This window comes from Accipiter gentilis, chromosome 5, assembly GCF_929443795.1.
Source record: "Accipiter gentilis chromosome 5, bAccGen1.1, whole genome shotgun sequence".
NCBI lineage: Eukaryota > Metazoa > Chordata > Aves > Accipitriformes > Accipitridae > Astur > Astur gentilis.
Window position 1 is genome coordinate 20,025,838 of NC_064884.1, and position 13,057 is coordinate 20,038,894.

Sequence of the window (13,057 nt, forward strand, 5' to 3'; positions counted from 1 at the left end):
GTCGGTTCTCTGACCTGGCCAATGTTTCCTGCATGCAGAACTTGCCCTGGATTTAGATCAGCATGGACCTACCTGATCAGCTCTGCCTAACAGTTGTGTGTAAGATAGTGGACTGTATTAAGTGAAGAATTTCAAACCACCCATTTGTTGGATGAAAATGTAATGTCTGACATTGTGCTGAGGTCGTTTGGACCATCTGATAAGTAAAAACATATATGCATATATACATACTATATATATGTGAGCCATGAATAAGACATGGTCCAGTGTGGAAAAAGTGCATTGTAGATTTTAATATACCAGGAAGAGAGGACCATATGATGTACATAATGGTTCTGCTTGTATTTCAGACCACACTTGTTGTAACAGTGCTTATAAACTTGTAACCCAAAGGCAGTTTCTAGGACATGGGGAGAGTCACTGTACATATCGGGGGGGGGGGGATACACAAAGTGAAAAAAGGAGAGGAAGGTGCTAATGTCACCATGCTGTAAGCTTAGGACTTGGTTTTCTTCAAGGAACAGGTTATGTATGAGCTGTTCTTGTCTGTGATCAGTGTGTAGAGCATGATGTATTGTCTGGCTGATATGAAATAATCATACTTAAGCCACTGGTTTCCTCATCAGAATACCTTCAAAGGGTGGACCTCAGACCTACACTGAGAAGGTAGCCAGTGGCAGTACTGGCTGGATGCCCTGCCCTTCCCCACATCTGGCAAATCTGTATTCATGTAGGCTTTGTACCCCTACCCCAAAGGCCAAGGAAGCCTTAGCAGGGTTCATACCTAGCCCTGTGATGTTGCCTCTAATGGGTGAGGATAGGTGCTAGTTTATTCACTGCCTTTATTTGACATGGAGGAATCCCCAGCAAGACTGTCTGCTTGGTAGGCACTGTAGTTGCACAAGATAAATACCATTTTGATGCTGAAGCATATTTTTAGCTGGCTTTAATAGTCTAAATTTGAGGGGAAACAAGCAGAAATACAAAATGAGAGGAGTGGATGTGGTGAGACTGCAGTCTTGTAGTGGGCAGAGATGCAGGTGGAGACAGATCAGCTAGTGGGGCTTGCTCTGCTTCTGTGGGACTGGCTTGCAGTGGGAGGCAGGAGCATTTTCCATATCTGCAAACAAAAATTTACTTGTGCAATATGCTTGAAACCAATCTCTTAAAAAAAAATCTTGGAAAAGTCTGTTTAGAACTTCAGGTTTGGGGTTACCTTCTCACCTGTCCCTCCTTTCTGGTTTTGACATCAGGAAGGTTCTCCCTGGGGTTTCTAGAGTCCTTCAGGTCTAGAAATTACTTAAAGCCCAGCTGTGAGGTTCAGGGATTTTTTCAACAGACTATGTGCTGCACTGCAAGGAATAGACGTGAAATATAAAAACACAGGATTACTATACATGTGCTTGCTGTGCAAGAGAAGTTACTTGTACCTATACAATGTGTAACACTATAAAATTCCCCCTGAGTGCCAAGTCCTGAGAGAAGCTCAGCTTTCAGCTTCCTCTGGGGCTATAGGAAGATCTGTAGTTGCTCAGAAGATCCAGACCTTGCGATGTGTTACATCTCCAGCTTCCCCAAACCCCAACTGCAGGCTGTTTCTGCAGCTACCCCTCCAAGTGTTCATTCTCCCACACAGGAGTGCTGCCCTGGCTATGATTGAGATGCAATATTTTGCACTGGAGTGGTGAGTTTCCCTCCTTGTGGCAGAGTTAGGGAAGGATGAAGCAGGCAAGAGCCTGAGAGCATGCACTCATTAGCTTTTGTCTCCCAGCAAGTTGGGAGTGTGCATTGCTCCAGCTGTTATAAAAGGCCCTTGTTAAGTAATCACATTTCTCTTGCATAAGTGCTTGGTTTTGGAAGGCTTAAGCCAATTGGAGGCTGCAGCAGATGGAAAGCATGTCTAACTACTGTGACTTTTTTTTAATAATGCATGATTATTAATCTGCTGAAAGTTGTATAAAATCTCTTTAGATAAGGTTGAGTGGTGGATACTCCCCAGCGCTGGTGGTAGCTGAACTACAGGTGTAAGATGCTGCCAAAAAGCCTGTGTAGATCCTTGTGAGTAATATTTCTGGTTCTTCTAAAGGGTATTTGAGTGATAACTGCAGGCAGGGAAATGTTACAGATGTTTATTGCTGGCAATAAATTAGGGAGGCAGGAGGTGAGAGACAGCAGTAAAACTATCGACCACTTTTAAAATAATGCTTTCCTCCTAGACTTCTGTAAACAAGTATGGGTTTCTCTGAAGCTGTGTAATCGAGCCTCCTCCAAATATGCTAATAAAGAAATGTGGTGCTGAATTCAATTATAGGACTGTCAGGAGAACATAGGTTTGGCCTGACAGTAAGATCAAAGGACCATCTAGTCCCACGTGCTGGTTTAGAGTAGCCAAAAGTCAGTGTTCAAGGAAAGAATGTAAGAATAGGACAAGTGTACAGTGATATTTTCCCTCCTACATTTTCCTGGCTTTCAGAAATCTGCAAGTCACTTATTTCCCAAGCCAGAAATGATAACTTCAATAGTACAAGTGGATATTTTTTCAGAATTTGCTAATACAGTGTATCTGTTGAAAACACTAATTTGTTTTTGCATTTGACTGACATAATTCTAACTGGGATTTGATATCTTGAGTTAAATGAGTTCTTCCAGATGGATTTTAATTTTAAAAAAAGGTGGTTTTCTGTTTAGATGGAATTGAAAAGGGAAAAGCTTGTATGGATTTACAGAAAACAATTTCCCCTCCTACTTCCTTGTGATGTGTCTGGATGCAGCTCAGTCCATGAACAAAGCCTGGATCTATAAAACCATCCACTGAAGTGGAAACTGGAATTTATTAGTTCAACACTGAGCAACTTGGAACAACTTGGTGGTTATTCCTGCCAGCACTGGAAGGCATTGAAGTGCTGTTGTATAGAGAAGGCAGCTCAAGTGCTGAGCTGTGAGGGGAAATAAAGCTGTTGCCTATAGTGTGGATGCATGTATGCTTACTCTTACAGGTGGCACAGAACTTTTCCTTGATATAACAAATGGTGGACTATTGGAGATCACTTGGGAGAGCTCAAGTCACTACTTAAAAAACCTTGGAAAAAATGTAGTATGTAGATTGTAAATTCTATAAAGTCCTTGAGACTTGCTAAAGAATTTAAATATTATTTGCAGCCAGTAGATGAGGAGATAATACCACCATGAAAAGAAGTTATTTTGTAGGAGTTATAGGATTAGAGAGGTAAATGTGAAAAGCTATATTGAACTAAAAGGCACATGGCTGCAAAGCCAAGACTTTAATGTTCTCATATTTCCTTCCTAAAGCAGACAAAATTGATAGGCCTGCTTGCTTCAGTAAAACTGCAATAGTGATGTAAGATAAGCTGGGATTGTTTTTACGATTGCTTGCTAATTTACACTTGCTCACTAATTATTTAGACCTTAAAACCTTTGCAATATGTCCATAGGCAAACCTGAGCTATGTGTCTTGTGCTATGCCAGTAAGGGATGGGTGGTGGCAGAGCAGGCTGCTTGTTGGGCAAACCATGGCTTCCCATTTCAGTTCTGCAAATTAACAAGGCCTCTTTACTTCTGTGGGTCAGGGCTGTCCAGAACCCAGGCAGCCTTCCCATGTGTTTGTAGTGTTTGCTCTCAATCTGAAACTTGTATGGGGGTCTCCAGCCACTGCAGTGCTAGGGGCTGGTAGAGGTTAATGGACAATCTCAGACACTGAGGCAGTTTTTTCCCAGATCATTGGATTACTTCATGGATCTGGAGAGTTTACAGTCTTAAACTCATGAGACACTATTAAAGACACTACTACTAGAAAACCCTGAGCTGTTGAAAGAGTATTCTGGGAAAGTATCAACTGCTTGCCCTGGTTTTAGGCTATTTTCTGGGCTGCTGACACTGGCTGCTGTCAAGAGGATGCTGTTTCAAACAAAGATGCTACTAGCCCACACAAGGCCTCTTTAGTTCTTATGAAAACACCACAAATAAGTCTGCAGTCAAAACTGGGGAATTTACAATGTTATTTCTAAAACAACCTCTTGCATGTGGAACAAACTCAGGCATATATTAGGATAGCCAAACAATATCTCTAATTTGTTGCAGGGTAAAATGGATGCTATACACAAGCTGAAGATTTTGGTGGTGTTTCTGTCTCTGGCTACGTTCACAGTCATGGTGATACTGAATGCTGGAAATGCCACTGGGATACTCAAAGGTAATACATGAAAATTGTCTTTGCTCAGAAGTGGATTTTGTGCATTATATCATTTAATGATATAAGGTGTCTTTAGATGGGATAGCTCTGTTACCTCATTACTTCTCCAAATACACCTTGATCTGTGAAAGGCAGAAGTAGCTGGTGCATCTTCCAGGTGCCTGAGCCCTATCCAGTCCCTTGAAATCCAAGTAAATGGTCTTGTCCCTGGTGAACCTGGATCTAGTGGCAGGTGAAAGGCAATCTTTGCATACATTGCCCTTGTATCACTGGTGGAAGCTGTTCAGGCTGCTGCTGTGGGTTTGTAGAGGGCAGTGGTGCTTGGCTTGAATGCTACCCAGCTGAACCTGTCAGAAATGGACACTGTGCTTCTCTGGCTTTCACATGCAACTGGCTTTTCTGGTTCTGCATAAGAGGGAAGGTGCTCAGGGTTCCCCATAGGGACAATGATCCCATAATGGCTGGCTGAAGGGAAGCCAACTGCAGCACACAACTTGTTTTCACCAAGGGCATCCTCTCATCTCCCTTGGATCCATTGAAGTATGGACTAAGCTTTGAGGAAGATTGGAGGGTGAGGGAAACCAGCAGTCTTTCCCCATCCTTGGTATGTGGTAATGCTTTTGCCTGCAATAACATTCACCACCACAGGTCTGTTCAGGACAACCCCTGGAAATATCTCGGAGAAGTACAACACTGACTTCACACCAGCTGGCTGGACTTTCCTCATCTGGAATGTCATTTATGCCTGGCAGCTTGCCTGGCTTCTCTACGCCTTGTCAGGGATCTGTCGAAGGTATTTTCCCTGCTTATGGTATAAATGAGGGACAGTGGCTCTTCCTTTCTGTAGCTCAGTCTTACTCCCTTTTCTGGGGTTTCTAGTCAGAGTAAACCCACTGCAATTCCTCTTGATTTGATATGCTGAAGGTCTGCTGCTGGAGCATCTTTTAGGTTCAGCATCTAAAGCTGGGAAGCAATTTCGAGGTGTGTATGAATGGTTCTAATGTGTGGACATGTTACAAAGCAGGTAAACTTCTGAGGCCTGTTTTCCACTGATTCATGTCATCTGACAGAGTTATCCACTAGTGGCACTTACCTGCTGCTAGATGCTGAGAATCCACATGGGCAAAATTAATGAATTATGGAGCTAATGCTTTTATGTTACTTGTTGTTAGAGATCAGAGAATTGGCATTGGGAAGTCTCTTGGGTCACTGAACTGGACTTGAAGCTTTTCCTGGGGCTATGAGATCAATAACTGCTTCATGCAGGACCATGCAATATCTGTAATATTCTGTGATGTCTTCTGTGGGGTAGACTTACATTGCAGGTCTTCTGTTGAGAGGGACCATGGACTGCTTAGTTTGTCTTGTGTATCTGCTGTTTTCACATGACTTATAAGAAGTCACTCAGTTGGTACTGGCCAATGCTGAAGGTTGAAGGAAGAACAAAGTGTGCGTTTGTACAAGTGATCAAGTCCATATACACCTATGTGTATGCACACACAACATATACACATATGCAATTGCACTATCATCCCAAAAGCCTTTTTCCCCAGGAACTGGGCTAGAATCCCATGACCATGCCATTGGTACCACCACCAGTGGCACAGGTTTTGCAGCATCTGTGGAGCAATCCTTACTACCCACTAAATCTGTAGTGGCGCAGAGACCAGCAAGGAGTTCTGTACCATGGGACAGTGTCCTGATGGGGAAAGCCACAGGGAATGTATTGTGTCGGAGAAGGATGCGGAGGAGAGAGTCTGATTTAAGCTGAAATATTTAACTCTAATGTAGGGTCCCTGTTAGTATGAGGAAAATGAGGCCAGGAAAGGCAGGCATTGTTTTCCATTCTCCATACCCACTTTTCCTGGCAGGAATGAACTTGGATGTGTCTACATAAAGCCAGACTTGCTGCCAATACCTTTTTATGTGGCGTGGATTCTGAACAATGGCCTCAATGTTGGATGGCTTTTTCTGTGGGACCGAGAGTAAGTTGCCTTTTGTTACAAATGCCTTCTAACCCTTTTGTTGGGACTGGCTCAATACTTCATTTTGCCCTTTCCCCTGTGTGTGAACACTTAATCACACCTGTAAAACTCTATGGCAAGCCTTGGGAAAGGCAGCCTTTGTAAAAGTTTGGGGGTTTTGCACAAAGTTTTCATCTTGCAAAAAATGAGGTGGATCAGTTATTGAAGTCTAAGGTTTCCTCAAAGCTGCTGTTCTTCCATGTGTTTTTCTCCACAGGTAAGACAGGAACCATGCCTCTCTTCATAAATACAGTTAAGCTCCTTGCCTTGGATTGTTTTCAGAATCATGGTCATGAAAGGCTTATAAAAGCACAACTGTCAAGAGGTGAAGAAATCAGTTGCAGTCAGGAAAATAACTTAGTGATTAATAGAGTAAACCAGCAGTATGTCAAAATGAGGGCTACATGTAGTGATTACCTTTATTAAAGGCTGATTAACTTGAAGTCAGTAAAGGCCAAACACTAAAGCTATGAATTAAGGCATTGTGACACCACTGAAAAAAATGTATTGCGTATTGTATGCATGCATGTTCTTTGTCCTAGATACCTCCTACCAGCCCTGGTGTTCCTGGCCGCTCTCATTTTTACCACGTGTGCCTCTCTCTTCATTTCACACCAAGCCTTGAGCATCCATTCCTTGTGGCTTGTGAAGGGTCATAAAGCTGAGCTCTGGCTCATCCGCATCCTAGTAAGTGGCATTTGGGAAGCTGTGCTGTTAGTAAATGCTAAAAACCTCTGTGCAGTGCTGAAGGTATCAAGAATGAAAGACTCGATGGCAGAAGGTAAGTAAGGGAAGATTTCTGCCCTGACTTTAACTTATGCCTGCTGCAGGTGCATATGGGCTTAATTACATCTGTTTCTGATCAGACATCATGGGCATGATTCAGAGCAAGGTATATCCCTTGTACTTCTCTAGCTGCTACAGAATGAAGTTTTCAGTGAAGTATGAAAACTTCAGCCCAGACTTGTGTGAACAAGGGACTTGTGTGGAGTGTGAACAATATTTCTTGCAGAGGGAAAAGCCATTGCTAAGGGTGGCTTCTATTGCTGTAGCTGATGGTGATGTCCCAGGTATCTGACTACAAAGAATTATATAGTTCTTATATGGGCAAGTATGCACTGCTCAAGGCTTCAAATACAGCTGCCTTTCTGAGTTTTGCCAACTTCTGAAAGAAAATGACTTTTCTCCCGAGAAGAGTGGGTGTGTGTTTGGCAAACTGCACAGAGAAAATAAGATAAACATGCTAATACTCCATCACTCCCTGTGCCTCTCCTAGCTCAAACCTGCCACCCAGATCCCTTACTCCCCATCCAGGACACCTTGTGCTGCAGTTCCTCCCATGGCTGCTGTGTGTGCTTTAACCACCTTTGGTTCCTTTGCTTGATGATGGCATTGCTCAGTGAGAAAGTGGGTCAGCTGAAAAAGCCCATCCAAGGATCTAGGAGGGTTTTCAGTGGAGAGGGAGCCTGCAAAGCTGAGAGGCCCTGCACAGGAAAGTTCCTATCAACCCTGCTGGAAATGTGTCTACATATCTTGGCACAAACTGGGAGTGGGCTCTGTTCTTGACACCCTTCTATTACGTTTCCTGAGACACCAATATAACACAGGGAAAGGGGAATAGCTGGGTTCTCCAATCCTCACTCAGGAGTGACTCCAGCCCTTGATGTTGCCTACTGGAGGCTCCATGTGGCAAAGAGGTTTGCTGGGAGGTGGTTGAGATTCAAGAAAACTGTTCTCTCTGCCAGTTACAGCAACCTGCAGCAACTGGGCTGGGCAGCCAGGCAGCCTGTGTGCTTTGGGGTGCGGATGGGAACTCCTTGCTGGGGTTGGAGGGCTTTGTACAGGGAATTCTGCAGCTGCCACTGTGGTGGTTCTCAGGAGTACTTTGGGGGCTCCAAGGCTTCAACTCTTCTCCATGTTGAGGGACTTCCTCTGCAGCTAGGTCCAGAAGGCTGGCTTAACTGCCCAGGACCTACAGGTCACAAAAGACAACTAGGAATTACCTTTTTTATTACTGCTTGTCATCTTGATGTGCTATGTGGCAGGTCCAGAATGGGCTGGCACTGTATGCAACATGGACCACCATTGCCACTCTGCTGAACTTTGCCATTGTGTTGATCTACAAGTGGAATGTGTCCAATGAGACAGCAACAACTGCTTCTCTAAGCATCCTTGCTCTTGACCTAGTAATATGGTAAGCAATCTCATGGGTTCCCACCAAGCCTGAAAGACCCCTTCCACCCCTCACAAATGAGTTGGACTATCTGTCCCAATTCATTCATGGTCTGTCCCTTTACCAACACAGTGTACAAAGGACTCTGTTATAATTCATGGCACATGAACCTGGAGTCTGGGCAGAGCCTTTCTTCCCTGACCCTCAGCAATGCCAGTAAGCACATGCTGTGGGTCAGGAACAGGTTGCTGTGACTTGCATGAGCCCAGCCTGCCCTGCAGGTGAGGGCTTGATATGGAAAACATATGAAACATGGCTTTATTTTTTCCTGAAACTTACCTTAGATAATTTTTTAATTAATCTTCTGAATTTTAGTAAATGAACAATTTTGGACTCTGGTCCAAACTGGCCTGCAAAAAACCCCCTCTTTGTCCAATTCATTTCTTAAACTTTCTATGGGGAAAAATGTACAGAGAAAATGCTTACTTTGGTGTCTTTGTCTTCACAGGTTTTATCTAGAAAACTTTGTTCTTGACAAGTATGTCCGCTATAACCTTACAGTCTACCCAGTGTTGATAATAGCTCTGACTGGCAGTGCCTACAAGAACTTCTCATTTTCATCCCCGATGACACACAGCATTTTTATAGGTGATCCTTTTAGATTGTTTCCAGCTCTTGGAAAAGGCAGCCAGTAAACACTTCCACATCTTTCCTGTCTATTAGGGGCAGAAAGATGGACTTGCCTCTTGAAGTATATTTATAAAAAGCAGAACTAAGGATTTATTAGAAGGTATTCATTCTGCAAAGTAAAGAGTAGAGCAGAAATCATTGTCCAGGAGCCTTGGGGCTGGATTCAAACATTGCGTTGCTTCAAATTCACTTCCTGGTGCAATGTTTGCCCTACAATTCTCCACCATCCACTTGGGTCCTCTGCTGGTAGCTCCATCTGATGCAGGGCAGACCAGAGGAAGAGTGGGGCTGGGATGAAGGCTGTGGACATCCATTTGCCCTATATCATTTGGGATATAGGAGCAGTGTGTAAGTTTCTGACCCAAGGAGGGGTTGTGTCTAAATTTCACAACGCAAAACGCTGCACATGCTCCCCTCTACAGAGCTCAGGCTAGCCTTAACAAGTTTTCCTGGGATTATTTGGTTGCTGCAGGCCACTGTAGCTGAGTTGAGTGTAGTCATCCATCGTAAAAGGGCTTAAGCTGTCCAAATACCATACAATCACAGCCTGGCAAAAGCTATGCCATCGTGAGTAGTTTTATGCTGGCACAAATGGACTGAGCTGTGTGAACTCTGAATCCTGCTGTAGCAGTTTGAGATGCCTGTTTCCACAGTAGGGTCAGCAGAAGGGAGCATGTTCCCATCCTTCAGGCTTCCCACTGTTACATACCAGTGGCTAAAGCCAATTTCTAAACTGACACCTCTATTGCAGCCACTCCAGTATATGTAACCTTGTGCTGTAAGGGCAGCTGGATCCTGGTAATGCCTAAAAACACCAAGCAGGACTTAGCAGAGCTTGTCTGCCAAAGGCATGAGGGCACTGGAGACTCATTTCCTGGTGGTTATGGCCACCAGGAATGTGGAGGTATGTGTGATCTCTGGCAGACAGCTGTGTCCCTGCAGTAGGCATTTCTACCACCAAAACTTCTTTCTTAGTGGTTCAGCTTGTTTGGCTGGTAGGGTGAGAATGTGCTTTTCCCAAACTACTGCATGTTTCTTTATATAATTGAACTATTCTTGGAGTGTTTTGTTAATGTAATAAATTTTTATTCCTGTGTCTATAAAGCCCTCTCCCTTTGACCTGGAAGCATTGGGCAAGTTTAACTGGATAGCCATGAAAGTCTGAACTCTGGGGGGTAATGATTCCTATACAGGGAGTTTCTCTTCCTCTTTCCCTGAATGCCCCCTATACTGGGGAGCTGGGGTATGACAAGAATCACTGACTTTCATGCACTAATATGCTTCTGTGTTTCTTTTCTAGTTGTTCTGCTGGCAGTGACTTGCTTGATCTTTGCTGTTCGGCTGGGACTAGTCGCATGGAGACACTGTAAGAGACCACTGGAAGCACCAGAAATCACAGCCCTATCAGGCACAGTGGCCTGAGACCTCTGGCATGTTGTGGCAGATCCTTTAAAAGGAGAAAAGAGAATTGGGCATCTGCTGGTCCTTCCTTCCTGTATCAATTGCCTTGTGCTCTTCTGTAACTATTTCTTTCCATTCCAAATGTGTATGGCTTGTGTCTGCAAACCTGTCTTGCTCCCACATTCCCTCAGATCAGCTACTCACAGCCCCACCTTGAATCTGCATGCTCCTTCATTTGCTTTGACTCTGAATCAGTGCAGGAAAAGGTCCTGCAGCTGAACAGCCCTGTATACCTTTGTGATGATGGAGCTGTGACTCTGCTCCTGCCAATGCAATGAGGGCTGTTGACAGGCACTTGGCAGGCTCACACAGACAGTTGTTCATATTCTTTCCTTGGTAATTCATTTTTCTTAAAGTGTAGCTCTAAGTGAACTGTCCCTGGGAGTCAAGGTGAGCAGTGGGAGGTCTGTCATTCCTTTGGCCATTCAGTGCTGGGTGTCTGCAAGCCCCGGTGGTATGAGCAGATCTCCTGCAGGCAGCAACTGCTCCTTTCCCTCCTTCTCTTCATGATGGGGACGGATATTACAAGTTCAGAGATCTACCTTTGCGGTGTCAGCTCTGATGTTTGATATCCAAGGAGGGGAGGAGGACTGACTGAATACTTCTGCAAACCTTCATCCTATTGGAGCCTGTTGTAGCTCTAGAAACCAAAGATGCATTCACTTTTCAGCATACAGTAGGATATATGGGTCTCTGCTCTGGTTTTTCCTGATTTTTCTCAGTCAAGTCAGTCACTATGTCAGTGCCTCTGTGGACCCACAATAACAGCAGATTTGTGCTTTTCCTGCTCTGCCTGTAAGACAGATGAGGCGTTGTGGTGGGTTGCCTTTCCCTGAGCTGTGCTGAGCCAGCAGTGCCCAATTTGTGCTGGCTGGATGCCTCCTGCTCCTGTGGTTTGTAGCCACTCTGGCAAGAGGTTAGATGTACAGACGAGATGATACCTGATCTGCGGTAAAGACTGCTGCTTCAAAGGAAGCCTGTTTAGAAAAAAAAATTCGTCCTGGATTGGTGCTTTCTCGTGTGGCTTCACTGCTTCTGAGTTGGTTTGAAGAAGCCTAAGAGTGGATTGAGTGAAATGGCCTGCTGCCTCTATTTCCTGTGCCTACTTGAGTGTTGATGGTGTCTCAGTGGTGTCTGGAAAGTGTTTCTACATGGCAGGTGCTTTCAGATGCTGAATATCTTGCAATACTATTACAAAAGAAAAAATCCTCCAAAATAACATGTGCTGTTGTTTACATTTAACAAAGAGCAAACTTGATGTAATGCAATTCTTCTTGTCCTTCTCTTATGTTGTTTTATTTTCAAATAAATTGGTGAATTCTACCACTCTTCCACTAACCCTGTAATAAATTATCTAAAGCAACTGTCCTGGCTCCTGCCTCGCTTGTGCCCTGGGTTCTGCAGGGGCCTTGGTCCTGTGTTGGAGCCAGCTGCCCTTTGCTTGCTGGGATGCTCCTGGGTGTAGCTGCTTTTACTGATCATGCCTTCATCAACCTTAGAGGCGGAGACTTGGGTGATGCAGATTCCTATGCATGACTTTAAACTCCTCTGCCTAGCACTCTGTTCATTAAACTTCTATTTTACAAGCTCTGCCTCCCAAGAGCCCAGCTAGCAAATTGCCAGCAGCCTCTCCATAAGCTGCCTTCTTTAATACAGTGGTATTAAATCCACTGGTGTGTGGATTAAGGGGTCCAGGCAAGCTGAGTAGTTAATGCATGGGGAGCCCTGGAAGGTTTTGCATCCTCCTAAGCAAGGGCTTTGCAAACAGTTCCTGGACCAGGTCAGCTGCACTGTCTTTCCTCAGGACATTGAACAAAGCCTTCAGTGGCTTTCTCTGTGTCTGTACCTGATGTCTGTACTGGCCAAATGACTAGAAATTCTACCACAGGATACAATTAACACATAAATTAGCAGGGGAGAGTCAACAGGGCTTCTGTAGAGGGAAGTTGTGTCTCACAACCTGTTTGAGTTCTCTAAAGCACAGAGGTAAGGGTGAACTGTTTTATATTGCTGCTGGCTTCTAAAGAAGCTTAAGAGCTATGGCATAAAAGGCAATATCTTCCCATAGGTGATTAAAGCTAGGAAATATAGAGGGGTGTTTCTCTCCAGGAAGGGAGGTTGCTGGTGGCATGTGTCATTAGACCTGGGCTGGATAATGTAGTCATTAAAAACCAAGGGATATTTTGATGATGGACAGTTATTTAGGATGCTAAAAGAGGAGGTTGACTGGGGAATTGCAAAAAGCTCTTATGAAACTGAAGGCGGACAGTGCAAATTATGGGTGAAAGTCATTGCAGGTATGTACCAAAGGATACATAAAGGAAAAACCAGGCTGTGCTTCACCTTTCAAGTGACATGCTCTGAGCTGGCCCCTGCCACTGAGGCACAAGAGCATGGAGCTATGGTAGCCGTTCTCACGCAGATATTTCCACATCTGGCAGCAATAGAGGCAAACCATGTATCAGGGATGGTTAGGAAAGGAGTAAAATTGAAAACACC

At 44.3% G+C, this 13,057-nt stretch overlaps 1 protein-coding gene across 1 annotated transcript; it reads left to right on the forward strand.

The window, feature by feature from the left end:
• The first annotated feature begins 3,054 nt into the window (after nt 1–3,054).
• On the forward strand, nt 3,055–11,865 carry LOC126039003 (uncharacterized). Its single transcript, XM_049801538.1, has 8 exons — nt 3,055–3,094; nt 4,099–4,210; nt 4,859–5,003; nt 6,082–6,195; nt 6,777–6,921; nt 8,280–8,428; nt 8,916–9,055; nt 10,398–11,865. Exons 2-8 carry the CDS (start codon nt 4,105–4,107, stop codon nt 10,517–10,519), a joined length of 921 nt encoding a protein of 306 aa, XP_049657495.1. The 5' UTR covers nt 3,055–3,094; nt 4,099–4,104; the 3' UTR covers nt 10,520–11,865.
• Nucleotides 11,866–13,057: the final 1,192 nt, after the last annotated feature.